Here is a 25,075-nt window from a genome sequence, read left to right on the forward strand (position 1 = left end):
AAAGAGCAAGTTTTCTAAGCTCAATTACAAAGTTTATTTTTTATGGAAATACTGCAAAGCGTATAACCTATAAGTCTTTACATTATCATGCCGTTATCCTTTATCTTTAATGTACAGTCTCACTTTGATTAGCCATTTTTTACATTGAGTAGCCTATATTTTTTTCAGTAGACCTAAGTAAACAGACTTAAAAAAAAAAAAAAAAAAAGTAGGTATTTGTACTTTACTTAAGCCAGTTTTTAAGTGGATACTGGATACTTTATACCTTTGTTTCACTACATTTAATTTAAGATATCTGTACTTTCCACTACATTTTTGTACAGGACAAAAAAGTAGAAGTATTTCTTATTATTGTTTGAGACCTGCTGAAAAGACTGAAAAATAAAACTATACGAGTGTACTATATTTTAAGTCTTATAAATCTGTGTGAAATACTTTTACTTTTTACTCTTTAAGTACATTTTTAAAAAGGTACTTTAATCATGTGATACTTTTACTTGAGTATTTTTGCTCGGTTATCTGTACTTAAGTAACAAAATTGAGTACTTCTTCCACCATCTGATCTATAATCACTTTGCTTTTCATCTCATAATGTGCCATATTTACTATATATAACCACTAGCAACAATAAAAAGTAAAAAAAAAAAAAAAAAAGTAGCTATGTTCGTCCATCTGGCTGTGTCTCACTAATGTGGCCAAAGAAACAAGGCCTATCTGCCTAACTGTCTATGTGTGTGAAGAGGATTGAAGAAAAGAGAGGGGAAGATGAAGAAGGAGAGAAAGAGTAGAAGAGGAAGAGAAGATGACAAGAGAGGAGGATGGACAGAAAAAGAAGAAGTTAGAGATGAGAGAGGAGGAGAGAAGAACGGATGGAGGAAAAGTGCTAGTGACACACTGCCAACCATTCATTAGAGTTTCACTGTGATCAGAGCCTGCTGCAGAGCTGTCATACACCACACATATAAATACACACACACACACACACACACACACACACACACACACCCCCACACACACCCACACACCCCCCCCACACACACACACACACATTAGGTTTTCACGCTTATTGGGGACATTACACTCACTTCCATTCATTTCTTGGAGACTGATCCTAACCTTAATCATAGTTGCTTTCATAATCACGTTGTTGATGTAATAATAAAGGATTTACATCATATGGACCTATTTTTCCCCATAAGCAAGGCAGGTCCCTGTGATGTCACTGTGCATACGGATGTTAGTTCCCACAGTGTGATAAATCCCTGCATACACATAGTACAAAGTAAGGGGTATGATGTACTGGGGATGAAAAGAGGAGAACTATACAGACTTTTTCAATTCACAAGAAAACAAAAAATATCCCTTTTACTGTTGGAAAAGTTTGAGTTTTACAATACTGTTCCTCATCCATGGGTAATGCATTTTAGTCTTCTTAAGTATTTGTTATTTTCTTACACACTATTCCTGCAGGATCACACGTGACATATTATTAACTCAGATGCCCTTTCTGATATTAAACTTCTCCGTCTCCACACTGACACGTTTCTTTGCCTCTAGTATTTGTATTTGTTGTCTTGTTAAAGGTCCTATATTACGCAAAATTGACTCTTGTGAGCTTTAAGCCATGTGATAATGTTGATACCTCCTTAAAAACAAAGCTGGAGTTATGTTTTGTTTCATTCACACATGTTTAAGTAACATTCTATCATTAGTCTGTCTACCTCTCCAAAGCTCAAAAATGCTCTGTTCCACTTTGTGATGTCATGAAGCAGTAGTTTTCAAGTTAACAGCTCCTTTTACATTTTGTTTAGTAGAGATGGGCACTTTCAGGACTGAAATAATCGAAATTCGAGTGAAGATGTATGGAGTTGAAAAACACAGTGGAGCACTTCCTGTATTACCACATGACATCACAAGGTGTAGCTTAAAAAATAGCATAATATGGGCCCTTTAAATATCCATCTTTATCATTATTTTTTAGATATTGTTGGATTGGTGGTAGTTGTAGGTCAGGTCAAAATGTACCACATATACTCACTACCAATGCTCTACCATGATACATCTAATGAATTTGTCCCAGGCTTCCTCTTTCTGTACCCCCATCCCCCCCTCCACCCTCCTCCACACCCACAGATGCAGACAAGTCAGGCGGCAGCTCTTGACATCCCCAGCTCACACCCCCTCATCCACCGCTCCTCTTCTCAAAAAGCATGGTCGCTGTGCGCATTTAAGCTTCAATAATTAGACTATATACGCCAGAGCATGGACAGTTTGTTTTTCTCTTCATTAATGTCAGTTAAGAAAGCCAGCGGGTGCCTGAGCAATCATGTACGCAACTGATCAAAGAGGAATAACAGTAAACAACCAGATACCAATGTGTGTCTTATGTAAACTAGTAGTTTCAGTGCATCATCAGTGTAACACGATAAGTACAGAGTTTTGTTTAGGCACAAACAAATATAAAAATAAAAATAAATGACCAGTTATTAGTTTTACCCTTATCACATTCACCATTGACCAAAAATCATGCAACTATGCAGTTTAAAGGTGCATTATGTAACGTCCATCACCTGCTTTTCTTTATGGATATTTTACTTTGCCTAGCGTGTTCAACAGTATGGCATTAAACTTATCTCCATGGAGACAAGCATCTGATGCCATCCAGGTCAAGTTACAGATCTGTGGAGAACTGAGAGTAGAATGCATTTTTCTCCAATGTATTTTTTTTTTCTTTTCGTAATAAATCACCAGTAATTGTAGGTAAATTTATTGTCATACTGTGGAACATTCCAGGCAATAACATCTTCATGAAGACAAGCAGGTAGCAGCCACCAACAGTAAATGTATACAGTGTTTCTTTTTACTCTATTCCTCTCTGGGTCCCAGTGAATTTATTCTCAACGCTTGTTTCAGTGCTTACACTGCTTTCAATATAAAATGTCTATTTGTTAGCATCATGTCAACAATGTCCCTTCTGCTAATTTGGCAGTCAGAGAGACCCAATCAAAACACTGAGAAGGAAACTGCTACAAAAGAATATATTTTCCAAGCAAAGTTAGTTACAAATCATGAAATACCACTGTAAAAGCAGTGAAGTGAAGCATAATGTGTCCTTTTTGGATACGACACATAATAGTTAATTTGTAAACGTATGTTACCTCTCCATTCTCCAGAGGGTGGATCTTGGAGTAAAAGGAGGTGCAGATCACTTCATCGTCCCGGGTGTAGGAGGGGATGCCGGTGCGGGGGTTGATGTTGAAGCGTGTCAGGCACTCAGTATCCGTGATGGCGTAGTACTGCCAGGGTTCAAAGGTCACGCCATCAATCGAACGCTCCAGGACCCAGTTTCCTGAGGGATGCACAAATATGATGTATGGATAAAGTGATGATCAGCAGCTTCCAAATGTGTGATGTGTTGACAACAATCGATGTAGAGCAATGTTAGGTCAAAATGAAAATGCATGACAAAACATTTTCCTTCAGATGGCAGAAAAAAACTTATATATATATATATATATATATATATATATATATACACACACACACATATAAAGATAAAGCAATGAATAATATTCTATTATTTAGTTCTGAGTACAGACTTACCTGGGCGTGGGGAGTTTGCAGCTTTTATTATGATGTAGGCAATCTGGAAAACCTGCAAAAGCCAAGGTCAAGATAAAGAAGTTAAGAAGAATATTCTACAGTAGCTCCAAGAGATGTAACAGCCATAACCTAGTAAAAGCAATGTACTGCAAACTGAGACATATTAACAAGTGTTGTTGGCGGGAAAAGGGGAAGACAATCCTCCAGCTACTCTAAATAATTGGCCTGTGCTAAAGGTTAGGCTATGCAAAGTAGTCTGTAAGCTAGTGCCGCAATGATCACGAGGTATCATTTGCTACTGAAGAAGAGAGTGAATGAATGCTAGAAATATAAATACAGATTAGATGGGCACAAATATTAGAAACAATTTACAACGCAATCAAAGGCAATTAAAATGTGGGTATTTAATAGTGATGGATGACACCAGTGATTTTTGTTTCGATTTGATACCAAGCATTACTATGGGAAGTATCACGATATTGATCCGATAGTCCGTGTTTTGTATGAAAATGCACCGAAACTCCTCTACCCCACCCTACCCCTAAAATATAAGCCATGAATTTCTAAAACAGACATAAACTATATATATTTTTTGTGTGAAAATTGATACTTCGGTCTCGTCTGTAACAACATTTGGTATCAATCCACCTGGTGTTTGAGCATATCAAAGAATTACTCATATGCAATAGAAGTTACGCAGCAAAATATCAGCTACATTCAATAGCCTTTGCAGTGGAAATATCTCAAAATAAAATACCGTAGCCAGTTTCAAATGAGGGTAAAAATATGATAAAACTCCATATTGTACGAGTAGTTTTGCCATGACTATAACTCACTGTCAAATTTTCTGATCTGAATATGCAGCTCTTATGTTGCTCTGACACTTTCCTTATACATATTTATTACATTATATTGATGGAAGGCTGTCAACTCCACAAACAGTCAAAACCAAAACATGTGTATCAAGTAGGTCAAATCTCACCCATTCAAGGTTGCCCAATGAGCCCACCTCTTTTCACTCTGCGCAAAAAGCTAGTGTCACATTGCACCAATTAGAATAAGGATGAGGAAAAAACTAGTGAAATGTGTCTATGGTTGTGTGGGTAACCTTATAGCAGTCATTCAAAGCCCTTACAAAGCCTTACTGTTGGCTGTATTCTCCCTTATGCATGTGTGAGTGGGAGAGGAGCTAGCTTGTGACAGGTAGGGGGGACAGCCAGGCAGCTCCGAGCAGCTAAACATAGAGCTGCGGGGCTAACTAACCCAGCACGCGAGCATGCGTGTGTGCGTGCGTGCAAGCATGTGTCAAATTGGAGGTTTTGATCAGCGGAGGATGAGAAGAAGATAGTTTTACCCCACGCAACTTTGCCATAAAAACAAGCCATGCAATAGAACAGTGAGAAAGGCACAAAGCTGGTAAATATGTGTAGCTGACATGTAGCAAGATGCGAGACGCGAGGAGTTTGTGTTTCATCAGCCCGAGCGCGAGTTGTAATAGCCAGATTTTGGTTTTGAAAATATTCTTCTGATTATTCTTACAGTTGTGCCGCAGTTCAGTTTGACAAATCCAAACTTGACAATTTTTCGAACAAAGAGCTAGAGTTAAGTATGAGACAGTGGGAGATACCAGAGCATATACAGTGATGTCTACATAAAGTAAGCTATGTTTTTGATCAATGAGGGAAAACTGCAAGTCGGCTTCTGAATTGGAACCGGATCTAATTTTTAAAAAAAGAACTGAATCTTTTTGTTTCTACTTTGTATGCATTTTTATACTGATTAACGCTGAATGAACACGAGGATGGGCACAGAAGCAGAGCAGGCAACACGAGTGAGAACAAAAAACATATTTGGCATCATAATAACAGCTGATTATTATTGTAACGCAAGTAGTTTTTATTTAGATTATGCATCATTTCAAAGGGTAAACACACTCCCACTCTCAGTTTGAATCATTTCTGAGCGTTGGTCATTTTGTACATAAAATGAGTTCTCACATTGGCTTCTGTCATATAAAGAAATAGTAAAAGAGCCAGTGTTTTGAACGGCTCTTTGAAATTAAAAGATCCAAAATATTCAGATCCCACAAAGGAGCCGCAAGTCCCATCACTAGTGAAATCACAGAAGCACATGGATGACAATACATGTGGACATTTGCGAATTGAAATGAGAAAGAAAATGATCAGTTCAAGTTCTTTTAGTATGTGATGATGATGAGTGCTGAAAATATAGTTAATTCATAAGACCAAATACAAGCTAGTAATTGACCAAAGACTACCTGGGTAATAATAGGTAATGTCCATGCAATGACCACACACACATATTAAATACACTTTTTGTTTTCAAAAGATTTTTATTTTTTTGATAACTGATTCCTTGAACTAACACAACTCCACTTACTTCCAGAGAATAAGTTTGTTATATCTCCATAAAGTTGAGCTAACAGTGAGTCACAAATTGCGTATTCACACTTTTTTTTTAAACTGTTGCATAATTCTGTGTCTGATTCGAACTCAATTTGGCAATTCTTATAGAACAAACTAATGATGTGCAGTTCTTCAAATATTAATAAACAGCTAATATTTCTCATACTAATCTAAGTCAACTTTCATATCCGTCAGATTTGTTTCTTTTTTTGTAACGTAATAATCTTTGAACACTGTTAAATGACTAAACCTGATCCAGTAGTGGGATGTCGCACTGCTAATTGGACCATGAAGTATTCATTTAGTCACAGTGTGCTCTGGACAGGCAGTGACATCAATTCTACGGCCACTGGGGTCTTCAGAGCATTCACATTTCAGCTCTGCAGCAGTCAGCCATCAACCGTCTATCTCTACTTGTATTGGGACAATTAGAGCAAGAAAAGTGGTCAGTAGTGGATGATTTAATTAAATGTTTTTCTTTCAAATAGGGGACCTAACCTTGCACATGGATTAAGATTGTGATATTTGTGAGTTCACAAGCTCACAAGAATCCATCTAGACATACTCCCACTGTAAGGTTCAAATTTGCTGGTGGACCAATCACTGAGCAGCATTGAATTTTAGATAGATGTTATATTAGAGTCTATTTTTAGTTTATTTTTAAGTCTATTTTTAAAATTATTTTAAGCTATTTATCTATTATCTTGTTTTATTGCATGTACCATTTTCCTTCTGTTCTTTAACTGTGCGGTGCAATACTGGCATTTCCCCACTGTGGGACTAATAAAGGCATATCTTATCTTAATTTTGTGTGGAAACTAAAGGCGAACCAAAACAAACATGGTGACGTCAAACATACTTTAGCTTATTTTAGAGCTTGCATTTGTGGAGAGTGAAGATGTCTGTGCTTTTCTCTCAACTGGATCTATCAAAAGTTTAACTTTTTGGCTTGTTCCGCTGTTGTGACACTTCGACCAATCAGATTCAAATGTGCATCATGACCTTTCTCGTTTTCTGATCGCTTTAAGTGAGAGCCATCCCAGATTGATAATGTAATCAAATGTAATCAAAGGTAAAGGTGTCCAACCAAATAGTGTTTGACCTTTTTTTTTGGTGGCGACTATTTTTTTGGCCAGGCAGTGTATGTTGAATGTGCATGTATTTATGATATAAATTTGTTTATCTTTGTTCATCAATACATACAGAAAATGTCGGCTACGTGAACATAACCAACTGACTGAAGCTGTGAAGAAAAAAGAATAAAATAAAATATTGAACTAGGGTTTGATAAAACGAACATCTGGACATTACCAGTCAAAAATTCTGCTATTGTTTTTCAAGCTAAAACATGTAACATCACCAAACGTTTTATAAATCCCAACACATTTGGTTGAGCAGCCAAACAGGTGTGTATCAATCAGTGCAGACAGTGGTATGTGGTCGTTTAAGTTTACTGCCATTTCAAATCACACTTGTTAGCATGTCTCCAGGCTAATAAAGACTGTACTGAGGGAATCATCCGGTAACGCGCACTGCCAAGGTTAGCATCATCTCCGCGGCTCAGCTAGAGGTCATAGAGACACAGGATGTGTTTGGAAAGAGGGACAAAATGTTAAGTACAACTTTATTCAATCTTCTTACTTTACCATTTAGATTTTTCAGACTCAAGAATGGGGAAAAACTTATTGACAGAGTGGTTAACAAGTTTTCCTGGAATAGATTCAATTCAATTATCTGTCAATCTGGTCTAATATGTTGGATATTTTTTGTTATTGTACGGCTGCTGTACTTTTCTGTTGCAACGCTATAACTATCCCTACTGTAGGACAAATAAAGCATCTCTTATCTCGCCACATTAACATTACTAATGTAAAAATTTGAGCAGCGGTACCAAACATCAAATGTCAGCTGATTTAGTTTCACCTGCACAGACCAGGTAACATCAGCTGTGGAAGTCGGGCAGAAGGAGTTGTTTTTCTGACTTGTGAGAACGTCCACATGAACGCATCAATAATCATAATTGAATCTAAAGTGCAATTTGAATTTAATTTAAAAATAAAAAAGTTAATTATTAAGTTGTTTTGTTTTTAAAATGTTCAACAGGCATTTTTAATAAAGTACAAAAAATGACTATCAAACAGCCAAGAGAGTCGTTTAGAAAATATTCACCTCCTTCTTGCACTACACTATTCAAAGTGAGATGAGATTCTAAAAGCAGTGTGCTCTGGGTTACACATTGTGGCCCCAGTTGAGAATGGCTTTTGGGTGAGCACTGGAGAAAGATATTGTAAATCTCTCTAAAAGTACTAGACTCTTGCTCTCATTTTGGGTAGATTTAACCTTTCAAATGCACTTTATACTGCACAAAAAAAACACCAGATGCTGCAATCACTCCCACATTGTTACTCCAGCCTAACCTTAAAGAAAAAACTCATTGGACACAGCAGATGTTATGAATAAAACTATTTCAGAGAGGTACGTTAAGGTTTGAAAAATGTATTGTATTTTGACTGTTTTAATATGTATGGTGAGGGAATACAGTTGTTAGCTAAATCCGTAGTAGTATAGTAAGCCGTGAAACAGTGCAATATGTTTCTTTATTCAAACTTTATGTCTTTTGTCTGGTGGTATACAGTGTAATTCTGCTTAAATAGAAGAATATTTCTGTGATTAGGTTTTTGTGTATTATTTTAGGGTTCATAAACTGAAACTAAATACTAATTTGAACAAGAAAATTATCATATAAAGTGGTCAAATTTGGACCTTTTCTGAATAGTTATAAAATGTAATGTGTGTAATCTTTAGTCCAATGAGGTTCTGGTCTTCTTTTAATTCATTTTAATACATTCTTTTTTCAGAGCAAGGTTTAGTTTGTTTGCATGCCCGACTGCTCACTAGTGCTCTTCCTTAGAGTGGTCATGGGATGTGGCGGTGATGCGGGTTTACAGTTATAGTACCCACGCGGTCCCAGGACGAGGGGGACCTTTTTACGCTAACAGAAGAAGTTGGACTGCAGATGGCGCTGTCATTCTGCCTCCGCTGTAAGTAGACATCATGTGACCATTCTGAAGAAGAGCGGTAGTGAGGTATGAAAACAAACTAAACCTTGATCTGATAAAAGAATCTATTAAAATAAGTACTTCATCTTTATCAGAGCTATACAAGATCACATTTGAAGTATTCCTCTAAAATATATGAAACATTCCGACATTGTACACACTTAAAATATTTACATTTTTATACTAAATCATGTTTTTAACTAATCATTTGTGCAAGTTTGATCATGTATTAAAGAGCCTGTGCATGATTTTTTGCGTTTGTTGGGGTAAAATTTGTTTGGCCTCAGTACATATATATTGTATAAGCAGTTCCAAAGGTCCAAAAAGCCGTTCTTGAGGTTGAAAAAAGTCCACTGTGTGCTGTCTGCATCTAATTAGAAAGTATTTTACATTATTATTATAGCCCCGTAATCAGGAAGTACGTGTTAGCTTGCTAGCTGTTAGCTTACCTTCACGGCAAAACTACACACTGATCTCAGAGAGGTGCGAAAAGCGCTTATAAATTTAATGTGATGAGTAATTAAGATGCACTGAATGCATGAGGTAAATGAGGAATAACTTTGGAACTTTTGGATCATTGTAAACTGTTTAAAAAGAAGATTCTTATTTAAGTCCATACACTTTCAAAGGATTCAGCTGATCCTGACCATTCTATTGCTTACATTTCCTTCACTACAATGTATAGAGTTCTGTTAACAATAGTCATGCTATAATTTTCTATTCAACCAGCTCTACTTGTGCATGTTACTGCCAGTCACCCCTCCTCTGATCTGCTCTAATATAACTGTTTTCTATGGACAGTGATCAAATGAGCCGTGTGACTGACAGCTCCCAGCATGCTATCCACCATCAGTGCCAGACTCCCTCCTCCGCTCCACAGCCCAGCCTGGACACTTACCATTCTACCACGTCCATCAGCACCAAGCGTCAAGCAAAATGTCCTCCACAGTCTATTATTACCACAGTTAACTCTTTCTACAATTAGGACTGACAGCAGAGAAGCAGGTTTAACCCTTTGAGCGTTCCAGGTTTAATTGCGTACTCTATATGCGACCCAAAGCTGGCGACATGTGACTGGCAGTGCATGTACTAAGATGATTACTTCAAATTAAGACATGAGGTGAAATACATTATAGGCGTTAAGTGATCTGAGCTGGAAAGTAGCATGAACAGACGAAACTGACTTTGTGAAACTAATTGTAAACAGCTTGGCTTTCTCACAGTTTTCTTTTTCTTTCTTCTTCTGATGGGTAACAATTTTCTGGAATTTTGATAACCTTTTGGGGCTCAAAATGACAAATGTTTACATATTTATGCCAGTGGTGTACACTTTTTAAGTACACTTAAGTAGGTACTTTAATACTTTTACTTAAGTAGAATTTTCCATGTGATACTCGTTTTTGGCTCTGGTATCTGTACTTTTACTTAAGTAACAAAACTGAGTACTTCTTCCACCACTGGTACAAAATGACATTGCTGCATTGATGACCCATTTAAAAATCTTGTGGCTTTTATAAGGTTTTATCTTCTGTGTTCGTCCTTTTTAACAGCTGCATCTGGGAAACAGAAAAGTCTAAAATGACCTGACTGGTTTAATTAAAGCTCTTATCTTCTGTCCTGGGGACCATTCTAATACCAGACCTCAAGAACTATAACATGGTTTGTTTTTCTTCATGGTAAATGTTTGACTGTATTGCCAGTACTACTACTTCTACTACTACTTCAACTACTACTTCTACTACTACTACTAATAAACCTGATTGATTTCACCAATATCCTGTGTAATAGTGACCAGTTTTATGGCTGGCATGTAAATGAGGTTTTACTTGTAAAACAATAAAACACAAATAACATTTTTTAATTATTTAATTTATTTTTATTTAGTCTTAATAAAAGGGTAAAGTTCATGTTTGGAGCTGCCTTAGAGCTGGTAACACCTGGGCTCTCTCCTCTGCTCCTCCACTTGTCTTTTTAGTTGAGCGAGGTGCTGTGCCCTTTGTTCCTCGCTTTTCTTAAGAGCAGACTCCAGATTCTTCTCTGTTTTTATGAAGCACACCTCCTCGATGATGCAGCTTGAGGATAGCTCACCTTTCCGGACATGTTTGTTTTAATGTCCATCATTGGTGGCGTTTTGTTGTTCCACCTCTGCTCAGTGGCCCTGGTCTTTCAGTGCAGCGATTACACTGTACTGCCTTTTAAGTGTGTTGTTCATCATTTCCAAGTCTCTTTTGGTGAAGGCCAGTTCTTGTTTAAGCTCTGTTTTGTCTCTCAGAGCTTTGTGGAAATGGCATCTGATGTTGTTGTGTACTCTGGTGAGGTCATCCAGCTTTTTCTCTGTGTCTTGGAGCTTGCCCTTGACTTTGTGCAAGTCCGACTCAGTTTGGTTCATTTTTGCTGTGACTTCTTTGGCGAGGTGAAGCTCCTTTTTCATGCGCACATTCTCCTGTACTACATTGATGCACAGGTTTGTCATCTGTTTCTGTGCACTGACGTGGGCATCCACCTCCTTCTCCGCCTTTTGGAGCTTCTCCTTGACTTTGAGCAACTCCTGCTCTGTTGCATCCAGCTTTGCTGTGACTTCGTTGGAGTTGCGAAGCTCCTCTTTCAGCTGCACATTCTCCTGACCTGTGATGATGAACAGGTTTCGGATCTGTTTATGTGCGCCGATGTGAGCCTCCATCTCCTTCTCAGTCTTTTGGAGCTTATCCCTGACTTTCAGGAACTCCAGCTCTGTTGCGTTCAGCTTTGCTGTCACTTCTTTGGAGTTGCGAAGCTCCCCTTTCAGCTGCACATTCTCCTGACCTGTGCCGATGAACAGGTTTCGGATCTGTTTATGTGCGCTGATGTGGGCACACATCTCCTTCTCCGTCTTTTGGAGGGCATCAGTCAGGTTTTGGATCTCCAAGTGTTGCTCTTGGTTGATCCTCTCCTGAGTTTTGAGCTTCAGGTCCAATGAGTGGTTGACTTGGACCTGATTGTCGAGCTCAGCCCTCGTTCGCTCCAACTGTTCGCGGAGCTCCCTGATCAGAGCGTCTCTCTCGTCCAGGGGTGTTAGGACCTGGACTGGACCTCGTTCCTCAGGGTTTGAGGAGTCCTGGATGTGGGGAGACACCGGTGGGGTCTCCTTGGTCTCTTGCTCGTCCCCTGATGGTGTGGGGCAGAGCAGAGCCTCCAGGTTAAAGTCCTCATCATAGAGGTGGATGTCGTCCTCGGGTGAGTACAGATACCAGGGCTTCATACTGAAAGAGGTAGAGCTATCCATGTTTGCGTGCGTATCGATCGGTGTGTTGAGAAGTTGTGAGAAAATTCCCGTGGGTCATGTGATACTAAACCTCTGATTCTAAATTCTGGCATCATTCGTCATGGTGACGTAGTGATGGAATGGTGGCACCACTCCGTCTCCATGGTGATGTAGGGTTGCAATAGTGGCACCACTGACAGAGCAGTCAGCTGATCAAAACTATATTTATCATACAATATTAATATAATATTATTTTACTGAATATAATGTTATTTTATTGAATATAATGAAACCACTAAAAATGCATCATTATCTGTCTGTTGGCAGCATTTAAAGACCCCATATTACACTATTTTCTGATCTATGTTATACTGTTGTTTTCCTCATATTCAGGCTGAGTTCATCTCTCAAACAAAAAACACTCTGCTCCACATTGTGGTGTCATGTGGTAATACAGGAAGTGTTCCATGGTGTTTTTTAAACTCTATACACTTTCACTAGAATCATTTGGTTGATTTCAGATCTGGAATTGTCGATCTCTACTGAACTAAAGGTAAAAGGAGCTGTTAATACAGCTGCCCTTTACATCTGAAATACAGGTTTCTTCAGGACGACGTGAGTACCGCTCTAATGCAAGGCTGTGTTTAAGGGGACGTTTGTGCCACATGAGCCGCTGTCCGACCAGTGCACTGTTGTTGTTAGTATCTCTTCATGGTTGTACATTTTGTGTAGTAAGTAGCACATGTATACAGCTGTCATATGTCACTCATATTTCTTCTAGATGCATAATGATAATTATATAAATAACAATAGAACTGAAGGCTCAGCTGCATAAATGAGGGGTAGGAGGAGGACAAATCTGTGAAAAAACAAACATCCCTGTTTGCACAGACAGTGTGTCAGATACAGTCCAATATATACAAATATGAATAAAGTCTGTAGATCTAGGCTTCTCCAAATGACTCATTATGCATTTAATATGTCAAACAAATATACTCATTACTATTAGTTTGTATAAAAGTGGTTTCATTAAATTGTTATGGACTAAATATTGATGTCCACCCCACGTCTACTTGCCTACCCATAAGAGTCACCACACGCTACTGAGTTTGATGGATTAGGGCTGTGCTAAAATAGATATCGTGATACATATGATATATTTGGTGATACATTTGGTGATACAGTGTAAATATTGTGGGTTGCTGTATTAAAAAATAAAAGGTTTCTTATAGAAAAAGCTTGTGTCTGACAGTCTGGTCCCATCATGATTGTGTCTGATGTGCCCATAGACCTGACACTGACTCAGTCTGGTCCTGCCTGAACCTCGAGTCTCTCATGGAAGTGTGTGCAAACCAGTGGAGGAACATAAAGTAAAAGTAGTAAAGTACTGTACTTAAGTATACATTTTAGCTATTTGTACTTAAGTAGATTTTTAAGCGGATACTTTTTACTTTTACTCCACTACATTTGAGAGCAGTATCTGCACTTTCTACCCCACTACATATTTGACCTGGACTGAAATATAAAAGTATTTTTATTATTATTTTAAACCTGCTGAAAAGACCGAGTGTTTATTTTTAACACATTCATAATTTGAGCAAACAAAAATGTACAAATAAAAACAGTTAGAAAAATCTATTGACTCAGTTGTTTCTGTTAAACAAAGTTCAGCACAAATCTTTACCAAAATCACTACATCTGAAGCGTTACAAGATCTCAAAATCTGAAAAAAGCTAAATACTTACTTTTTACTTTTTACACTTAACCAGGTACTTTAATACATTTACTTAAGTAGAATTTTCCATGTGATACTTTCACACTTTTTTGGCTCTGGTATCTGTACTTTTACTTAAGTAACAAAACTGAGTACTTCTTCCACCACTGGTACAAAATGACATTGCTGCATTGATGACCCATTTAAAAATCTTGTGGCTTTTATAAGGTTTTATCTTCTGTGTTCGTCCTTTTTAACAGCTGCATCTGGGAAACAGAAAAGTCTAAAATGACCTGACTGGTTTAATTAAAGCTCTTATCTTCTGTCCTGGGGACCATTCTAATACCAGACCTCAAGAACTATAACATGGTTTGTTTTTCTTCATGGTAAATGTTTGACTGTATTGCCAGTACTACTACTTCTACTACTACTTCAACTACTACTTCTACTACTACTACTAATAAACCTGATTGATTTCACCAATATCCTGTGTAATAGTGACCAGTTTTATGGCTGGCATGTAAATGAGGTTTTACTTGTAAAACAATAAAACACAAATAACATTTTTTAATTATTTAATTTATTTTTATTTAGTCTTAATAAAAGGGTAAAGTTCATGTTTGGAGCTGCCTTAGAGCTGGTAACACCTGGGCTCTCTCCTCTGCTCCTCCACTTGTCTTTTTAGTTGAGCGAGGTGCTGTGCCCTTTGTTCCTCGCTTTTCTTAAGAGCAGACTCCAGATTCTTCTCTGTTTTTATGAAGCACACCTCCTCGATGATGCAGCTTGAGGATAGCTCACCTTTCCGGACATGTTTGTTTTAATGTCCATCATTGGTGGCGTTTTGTTGTTCCACCTCTGCTCAGTGGCCCTGGTCTTTCAGTGCAGCGATTACACTGTACTGCCTTTTAAGTGTGTTGTTCATCATTTCCAAGTCTCTTTTGGTGAAGGCCAGTTCTTATTTAAGCTCTGTTTTGTCTCTCAGAGCTTTGTGGAAATGGCATCTGATGTTGTTGTGTACTCTGGTGAGGTCATCCAGCTTTTTCTCTGTGTCTTGGAGCTTGCCCTTGACTTTGTGCAAGTCCGACTCAGTTTGGTTCATTTTTGCTGTGACTTCTTTGGCGAGGTGAAGCTCCTTTTTCATGCGCACATTCTCCTGTACTACATTGATGCACAGGTTTGTCATCTGTTTCTGTGCACTGACGTGGGCATCCACCTCCTTCTCCGCCTTTTGGAGCTTCTCCTTGACTTTGAGCAACTCCTGCTCTGTTGCATCCAGCTTTGCTGTGACTTCGTTGGAGTTGCGAAGCTCCTCTTTCAGCTGCACATTCTCCTGACCTGTGATGATGAACAGGTTTCGGATCTGTTTATGTGCGCCGATGTGAGCCTCCATCTCCTTCTCAGTCTTTTGGAGCTTATCCCTGACTTTCAGGAACTCCAGCTCTGTTGCGTTCAGCTTTGCTGTCACTTCTTTGGAGTTGCGAAGCTCCCCTTTCAGCTGCACATTCTCCTGACCTGTGCCGATGAACAGGTTTCGGATCTGTTTATGTGCGCTGATGTGGGCACACATCTCCTTCTCCGTCTTTTGGAGGGCATCAGTCAGGTTTTGGATCTCCAAGTGTTGCTCTTGGTTGATCCTCTCCTGAGTTTTGAGCTTCAGGTCCAATGAGTGGTTGACTTGGACCTGATTGTCGAGCTCAGCCCTCGTTCGCTCCAACTGTTCGCGGAGCTCCCTGATCAGAGCGTCTCTCTCGTCCAGGGGTGTTAGGACCTGGACTGGACCTCGTTCCTCAGGGTTTGAGGAGTCCTGGATGTGGGGAGACACCGGTGGGGTCTCCTTGGTCTCTTGCTCGTCCCCTGATGGTGTGGGGCAGAGCAGAGCCTCCAGGTTAAAGTCCTCATCATAGAGGTGGATGTCGTCCTCGGGTGAGTACAGATACCAGGGCTTCATACTGAAAGAGGTAGAGCTATCCATGTTTGCGTGCGTATCGATCGGTGTGTTGAGAAGTTGTGAGAAAATTCCCGTGGGTCATGTGATACTAAACCTCTGATTCTAAATTCTGGCATCATTCGTCATGGTGACGTAGTGATGGAATGGTGGCACCACTCCGTCTCCATGGTGATGTAGGGTTGCAATAGTGGCACCACTGACAGAGCAGTCAGCTGATCAAAACTATATTTATCATACAATATTAATATAATATTATTTTACTGAATATAATGTTATTTTATTGAATATAATGAAACCACTAAAAATGCATCATTATCTGTCTGTTGGCAGCATTTAAAGACCCCATATTACACTATTTTCTGATCTATGTTATACTGTTGTTTTCCTCATATTCAGGCTGAGTTCATCTCTCAAACAAAAAACACTCTGCTCCACATTGTGGTGTCATGTGGTAATACAGGAAGTGTTCCATGGTGTTTTTTAAACTCTATACACCTTCACTAGAATCATTTGGTTGATTTCAGATCTGGAATTGCCGATCTCTACTGAACTAAAGGTAAAAGGAGCTGTTAATACAGCTGCCCTTTACATCTGAAATACAGGTTTCTTCAGGACGACGTGAGTACCGCTCTAATGCAAGGCTGTGTTTAAGGGGACGTTTGTGCCACATGAGCCGCTGTCCGACCAGTGCACTGTTGTTGTTAGTATCTCTTCATGGTTGTACATTTTGTGTAGTAAGTAGCACATGTATACAGCTGTCATATGTCACTCATATTTCTTCTAGATGCATAATGATAATTATATAAATAACAATAGAACTGAAGGCTCAGCTGCATAAATGAGGGGTAGGAGGAGGACAAATCTGTGAAAAAACAAACATCCCTGTTTGCACAGACAGTGTGTCAGATACAGTCCAATATATACAAATATGAATAAAGTCTGTAGATCTAGGCTTCTCCAAATGACTCATTATGCATTTAATATGTCAAACAAATATACTCATTACTATTAGTTTGTATAAAAGTGGTTTCATTAAATTGTTATGGACTAAATATTGATGTCCACCCCACGTCTACTTGCCTACCCATAAGAGTCACCACACGCTACTGAGTTTGATGGATTAGGGCTGTGCTAAAATAGATATCGTGATACATATGATATATTTGGTGATACATTTGGTGATACAGTGTAAATATTGTGGGTTGCTGTATTAAAAAATAAAAGGTTTCTTATAGAAAAAGCTTGTGTCTGACAGTCTGGTCCCATCATGATTGTGTCTGATGTGCCCATAGACCTGACACTGACTCAGTCTGGTCCTGCCTGAACCTCGAGTCTCTCATGGAAGTGTGTGCAAACCAGTGGAGGAACATAAAGTAAAAGTAGTAAAGTACTGTACTTAAGTATACATTTTAGCTATTTGTACTTAAGTAGATTTTTAAGCGGATACTTTTTACTTTTACTCCACTACATTTGAGAGCAGTATCTGCACTTTCTACCCCACTACATATTTGACCTGGACTGAAATATAAAAGTATTTTTATTATTATTTTAAACCTGCTGAAAAGACCGAGTGTTTATTTTTAACACATTCATAATTTGAGCAAACAAAAATGTACAAATAAAAACAGTTAGAAAAATCTATTGACTCAGTTGTTTCTGTTAAACAAAGTTCAGCACAAATCTTTACCAAAATCACTACATCTGAAGCGTTACAAGGTCTCAAAATCTGAAAAAAGCTAAATACTTACTTTTTACTTTTTACACTTAACCAGGTACTTTAATACATTTACTTAAGTAGAATTTTCCATGTGATACTTTCACACTTTTTTGGCTCTGGTATCTGTACTTTTACTTAAGTAACAAAACTGAGTACTTCTTCCACCACTGGTACAAAATGACATTGCTGCATTGATGACCCATTTAAAAATCTTGTGGCTTTTATAAGGTTTTATCTTCTGTGTTCGTCCTTTTTAACAGCTGCATCTGGGAAACAGAAAAGTCTAAAATGACCTGACTGGTTTAATTAAAGCTCTTATCTTCTGTCCTGGGGACCATTCTAATACCAGACCTCAAGAACTATAACATGGTTTGTTTTTCTTCATGGTAAATGTTTGACTGTATTGCCAGTACTACTACTTCTACTACTACTTCAACTACTACTTCTACTACTACTACTAATAAACCTGATTGATTTCACCAATATCCTGTGTAATAGTGACCAGTTTTATGGCTGGCATGTAAATGAGGTTTTACTTGTAAAACAATAAAACACAAATAACATTTTTTAATTATTTAATTTATTTTTATTTAGTCTTAATAAAAGGGTAAAGTTCATGTTTGGAGCTGCCTTAGAGCTGGTAACACCTGGGCTCTCTCCTCTGCTCCTCCACTTGTCTTTTTAGTTGAGCGAGGTGCTGTGCCCTTTGTTCCTCGCTTTTCTTAAGAGCAGACTCCAGATTCTTCTCTGTTTTTATGAAGCACACCTCCTCGATGATGCAGCTTGAGGATAGCTCACCTTTCCGGACATGTTTGTTTTAATGTCCATCATTGGTGGCGTTTTGTTGTTCCACCTCTGCTCAGTGGCCCTGGTCTTTCAGTGCAGCGATTACACTGTACTGCCTTTTAAGTGTGTTGTTCATCATTTCCAAGTCTCTTTTGGTGAAGGCCAGTTCTTGTTTAAGCTCTGTTTTGTCTCTCAGAGCTTTGTGGAAATGGCATCTGATGTTGTTGTGTACTCTGGTGAGGTCATCCAGCTTTTTCTCTGTGTCTTGGAGCTTGCCCTTGACTTTGTGCAAGTCCGACTCAGTTTGGTTCATTTTTGCTGTGACTTCTTTGGCGAGGTGAAGCTCCTTTTTCATGCGCACATTCTCCTGTACTACATTGATGCACAGGTTTGTCATCTGTTTCTGTGCACTGACGTGGGCATCCACCTCCTTCTCCGCCTTTTGGAGCTTCTCCTTGACTTTGAGCAACTCCTGCTCTGTTGCATCCAGCTTTGCTGTGACTTCGTTGGAGTTGCGAAGCTCCTCTTTCAGCTGCACATTCTCCTGACCTGTGATGATGAACAGGTTTCGGATCTGTTTATGTGCGCTGATGTGAGCCTCCATCTCCTTCTCAGTCTTTTGGAGCTTATCCCTGACTTTCAGGAACTCCAGCTCTGTTGCGTTCAGCTTTGCTGTCACTTCTTTGGAGTTGCGAAGCTCCCCTTTCAGCTGCACATTCTCCTGACCTGTGCCGATGAACAGGTTTCGGATCTGTTTATGTGCGCTGATGTGGGCACACATCTCCTTCTCCGTCTTTTGGAGGGCATCAGTCAGGTTTTGGATCTCCAAGTGTTGCTCTTGGTTGATCCTCTCCTGAGTTTTGAGCTTCAGGTCCAATGAGTGGTTGACTTGGACCTGATTGTCGAGCTCAGCCCTCGTTCGCTCCAACTGTTCGCGGAGCTCCCTGATCAGAGCGTCTCTCTCGTCCAGGGGTGTTAGGACCTGGACTGGACCTCGTTCCTCAGGGTTTGAGGAGTCCTGGATGTGGGGAGACACCGGTGGGGTCTCCTTGGTCTCTTGCTCGTCCCCTGATGGTGTGGGGCAGAGCAGAGCCTCCAGGTTAAAGTCCTCATCATAGAGGTGGATGTCGTCCTCGGGTGAGTACAGATACCAGGGCTTCATACTGAAAGAGGTAGAGCTATCCATGTTTGCGTGCGTATCGATCGGTGTGTTGAGAAGTTGTGAGAAAATTCCCGTGGGTCACGTGATACTAAACCTCTGATTCTAAATTCTGGCATCATTCGTCATGGTGACGTAGTGATGGAATGGTGGCACCACTCCGTCTCCATGGTGATGTAGGGTTGCAATAGTGGCACCACTGACAGAGCAGTCAGCTGATCAAAACTATATTTATCATACAATATTAATATAATATTATTTTACTGAATATAATGTTATTTTATTGAATAGTGCTGGATACCTATATAAATTTAACATCAATCACTAAAAATGCATCATTATCTGTCTGGCAGCATTTAAAGACCCCATATTACACTATTTTCTCATCTATGTTATAATGTTGTTTCCTCATCACAAACACACCTGGAGTTGTGTTTCGTAAGTGTGAGCTGAGGTCAGACAGGTGAGGTGCCCCTGTTTCACCAGTGCACCTGTCTGACCACTGCAACTGGTCAGAGAGCTATTTGTTAATTGTTATCAACTAAATACTAATGTCCAACCCAAGTCTACTTGCGTACCCATAAAAGTTTTGTTTTTGTTTGTTTTTCACCTGTCTGCCTTAACTTGTGTGATGCATGAAAAATTGGACTGGACGTACTTAAGTATGGACTGGTTAAGTATTAGTCCTGACCTAATGACCTAACTTAGACCATCTGTATGTTGTTTGGGCTTGAAAACTGGATACTTCAGATTCAGATCAACTTCAGTACATGCATCTCTCATTTTCTATTCCACATAAGCACCATGTCTGGGCCCTGATGACCACGATCAGTTGGGAAATTCAGTGCACCGGAGGGTAAACAGCTTTCAGGCTCGATAACACAAACGCTTCCAGACTGAAACAACAAGCACTTACTACAGCACAACACAACTAGCGAGATGAGGCTGCCTGTTCAAAGTGGGTGGCTCAGATGGAGAGACTAAATAGAACAAAACAGGGAACATGGGCCAAGCTTAGGCCAGAGAATAGAACACAACATATGAAAAGTTGCTATCTCAGACGTTAAGTAGGGCTGAGTCTGGTTAGTGCTTGGATGGTAGACCCCTGGGAATACCAAGAGCCAACGGTTCAGCAGTGGTTCTAGTGCGAGCAGTTGTTGTATCCTTAGGCAAGACATGGCATCCACCTTGCTTAGTATGAATGTGGTGGTTGAAAGAGGCAGAGGGCACAGTTTGGCAGCCTTGCTTCTGTAAGTCTACCCCAGGGCGGCTCTGGCTATAACAGTATTTTATGAATGAATAATGCACAAAATTGTAAAGCGACTTTTTTTTTTTCATCTAGAATAGCATTTTATTAAAGAGCTCACATTAGGCTGTTCTCTGATCTGTGTTATAATGTCGTTTACTCATTAAAAACATACCTGGAGTTGTGTTTTGCTTCATTCACACATGTTTAACACACAAATCCTGCATATTTATTAGGCTGAGTTCTTCTCTCAAACAGAAAACACCCTGTTCCACCTTGTGATGTCATGTGGTAATACAGAAAGTGCTCCACTGTGTTTTTAAACTCCATACACCTTCACTAGAAATATCTGGATCATCATACCTATGCCTACTAAACAAAAGGTAAAAGGTAGCTGTCAACCTGAAAACTACCACTGCATGACATCACAAGGTGGAACAGAGCATTTTGAGCTTTAGAGACGTAGACAGACTAATAAAAAACATCTCCAGGAATGTTTTTGAGGACGTAATAATAGTATAACATGGCTTAAAGCTCACAATAATTCATTTTGTGTAATATTAGATCTAAGACTATTGCATTATTATAACAATTTTGTGACCTGTAATCTAATGAACTGACCAGGCTAACGTTGGTATTATTGTGGAGCATAAAACACAAACAGTCCACACATATAGTCACCGTTAGAACTTTAGAGATTATTGCTATTTCTTGCCGGTTGAAATCTTGCCTGAAAAAATATGATGACGCCTAGTTGAAATGAGGCTGTTTAGCAATTTGATCCTTCGTCTGTTAAGTTTGTGTGTTAAACATGTGTGAATGAAACAAAACACAACTCCAGCTATGTATGTAATGAGGAAACAACATTATAACATAGATCAGAAAATAGCGTAATATGGGCACTTTAAGTAATAGGTTAAGATAATATTAATCTAGCACTAACAGATGATCTTTATGCATTTTAAAGACTCTGACGGCTTAAATTGGTGCTTTATTTGAACTATATATTAAAACCATTTCACTTCCTAAACACACAGCCTTGTCAAGCTCGCACAAGCGCTCATTTGCTTTGGCAGGTGACCATTGAGAACTTCAAACACAAGAATTGCAAAGCTTTTAAAGGCAAAAACACAGAATTTATGTATGTGCTAATTATTACAATCTGGTGACATTTTTCTTTGTAAATGTTGGACTGGCAAGGCTTGGTAAGAGCGCATGCAGTTTCAGGGTGAGCTGGAAGAGTTTTCAGCCATTATACTGAAAGCTATAGAAATGCATTACGAGACCACTTAATGTGCAAACACTCAAGGTCCTCTGGTGTGCAGGGTTTGATTGACAGATCACATATGGCTATTGTGTGGTGGTGGGGGTGGTGATGGTGATGGTACATGCAAGCTGTTCAAAGCAGTAGTGAAAATATGAAGGGCAAGAGGATGGTTTGTTTGTTTTCGAACTTAAGGATTTCTGGACTGCAAAAAATATGAATACATGCAATGTTCTGCTTGTTGCGTTTAGTGATTTAGTGAGTGCAATAATTAATTCAAATATCTTTTTTTCATTTGCTATAGATCATACCTGGACCACTGAGGGATTACACAGACAGTTAATTCAAATGTTTGCTTGTTTGAAACTGGTATCTGATCTGATTTGTCTTCTACGTTTACATGCATAGAGAGATCCAGGTAAGTAATGCAGTGCAGCAATCAAATTCAAATCGCCTCTGCCCCTAGACCTGTCAAACAACTCTTGTCCCAGTCTACATGCAGGTCAAAGAACCCAATAGGTGAGAACGGGGGCTACAAGGCGTTCAGGTGCTTGTATTAGTTAGCTTAAGCATGAGAAGTTTGCAGGTATAATTACTAATAAAAATGATTATCATATCAAGCTTTTGCCAGAATTACATAACCAACATCGTATTTACGTTGAGCGTTTGATTTTCAGGCATGCAAAGAAAATGTTATTTGTGAACCAGAGCTATACATTGAAGCTCTAATAAGTTTCAATTTCACTTCAACGTAGTGGAGCAAAACAAAGCAGCATGTGCTCGGTGGGTGGTCAATGCAGAGGCCGTAGCTTGTCAACACTGCTGATCTAAAATGTGCGAGTAAACGTCCAAACCATAGACTGTATAAAGAAGTGGACTAAGTGTTCGGCTCCAGTCAAATAAAGCTCATCGAGGCTAGAAGTTACAAGGGTAAATTTGAAGCCATATTTGGAATTCCAACGGTGAGTATCATGGCAACCAAAGAGCCAATCCGGAGCCAGGCGACTGAAGGTGTCCCTTCCTCTGTGCACAACTTGCTTAGCAGAGGGCGGGCGCTTAACTACGCTGTCAATCAAACCTAACACTAGAAGAAGCCACCTCATTGGTCTGTTAATGAATTTCATGTTCATATCTTCATTTACAGAAAAAATAGCCAAATAATAACACCAGGATCATGTAAAGTGGGTTAATATGAAAAAACATGCAAACCATATCATCATGCCTGTTTGTCCCATTTCATAATTTATTTGAAAATAAAATCAGCATTACTAAAAATCTCATGAGAAATAAACCTGAAAATGTAAATATATTCTAATTCCAATTCTCACCCCTGTTCAGTCATAATAACAGTCTGATATGTGTGCTCACGCTCATCATTACAGCGCTCACCAATCAATAACATGTAACTCATTTACACTGTCATAGGAGGAGTGCATGTTATGATGGTATGATAGATTTGAAAAAGCCCGAGCTTTTGAAACTCTTAAATAATGAGCTAATCACTGTAATCACGGCACACTATGGGAATAGAGATATGATTACTGTGATAACACGCAGGCTGGCATGGACCGGTTCATCAGATGTGTGTGTTTATGTGTGCATGTGTGCGAGTGTGCATGTGTGTGTGTGTGTGAGCGTGGGTGTGTGTGTGTGTGTGCGCGTGCGTGCGTACGTGTGCATTTGTGAAAAAGAGCGAGTAAGGAAAACCGTATAAATGTAATTGTGCATTTTTCTATTAATCAGGCTTGTGTGTATGTGCATGTTTTTTTCAGTAATCATAAAGTTGTATTAAGTGCATTTCAGTTTTCATAAAGTTGAATTTGAGAAATTTTAGTTTTTTTCTTTAAGCTGAATTCAGTAAATCTCAGTTTTCATGAAGTTGAATTCAATATGTGTCTGTTTTCATAAAAGTGAATTCAGTACATTTCTGTTTTCCATTAAGTTGGGAAAAAAAAGCCTGACTACAACATTTAAAAAAATGTCATCCAAGAATTCAAAATAAAACCCTTTTGAATGTGGCAGAACTCATTTTGTCTGTTTTGTTTGTCTATATAACTCAGCAGTAGTTCTTCTGGACCATATTCAGTATAAAAGTGAACTTGGTTGTTTCTCAGATAATCTTTCCCACATATTGATTTAAAAATGGTACATTAAAAACCACTGTAATGTCGTATATTTCAGACACTTTGGAGTACAACAATATGACGCACTCGTTTTGTGCTTGGCATACACAAACAAACGCACGCACACACGAACACACACCCCCGCACGCACACCCCCACGCGTACACACACACACACTGCACTTGTCTTGTTCCATTTTTCAACATGGTCAATTTTCCTAATGGCCAATCTGCATCAGAGAATCATTTTTATATAAGAGCCTTGTTGACGTCCATCAGCAGCAAAAGCAAATCTACATTTAAGTCAATTAGGAGTATTGGATGAGTACTCCAAATCTGTACCACTACAGTACTAATTACTAGTATTAGGCTACTACTAATACTACTACTACTAGGATGGGTGCTGTTAAAAAGTATCAGTAAAGTAAGGAAGAAAAGTTGATGTACTACCACTACTGAATAATTTAGGTGTAAAAAATACAATCCTTTTGATAAGTTTTGCTGTCTAGTGGGTCCTGGGAGAACACAATAATTTCAGGACACCATCCTCACAGCAGAATGATTAAGTACTTCAAAGAAAAATTATTATGATTATGCATTTTCCATGTATATATTAAATTATACAGGCATGGGTACTAAAAAAAGTACTGCTCAGGTATCAGTATTGAAAACCTGGTATTGTTCAAGTATTGATACCTGAAATGTATTGAAAGGTATCCAGCAGAAAATACTATACTTCTGATAGCAGCTTCATGCATTCATCTATAATTACTACTATCACAAATACTTG

The 25,075-nt window shown here is 38.9% G+C and overlaps 1 protein-coding gene across 4 annotated transcripts in view; it reads right to left on the reverse strand.

Annotated features, from left to right (window-relative positions):
* Positions 1 to 25,075, reverse strand: part of lama2 (laminin, alpha 2) — a 236,485-nt gene that overhangs the window by 161,660 nt on the left and 49,750 nt on the right. For all 4 annotated transcript variants that reach the window (XM_055232136.1, XM_055232139.1, XM_055232138.1 and 1 more), the window contains exons 4-5: positions 3,604 to 3,655; positions 3,159 to 3,349 (exon numbers count right to left, since the gene is read on the reverse strand). In XM_055232136.1, the coding sequence (XP_055088111.1) occupies positions 3,159 to 3,349; positions 3,604 to 3,655 (243 nt within the window). The remainder of the gene's footprint in view (positions 1 to 3,158; positions 3,350 to 3,603; positions 3,656 to 25,075) is intronic.

The sequence above is a fragment of the Periophthalmus magnuspinnatus genome, chromosome 24 (genome assembly GCF_009829125.3).
Source record: "Periophthalmus magnuspinnatus isolate fPerMag1 chromosome 24, fPerMag1.2.pri, whole genome shotgun sequence".
In the NCBI taxonomy this organism is placed as follows: Eukaryota; Metazoa; Chordata; class Actinopteri; order Gobiiformes; family Gobiidae; genus Periophthalmus; species Periophthalmus magnuspinnatus.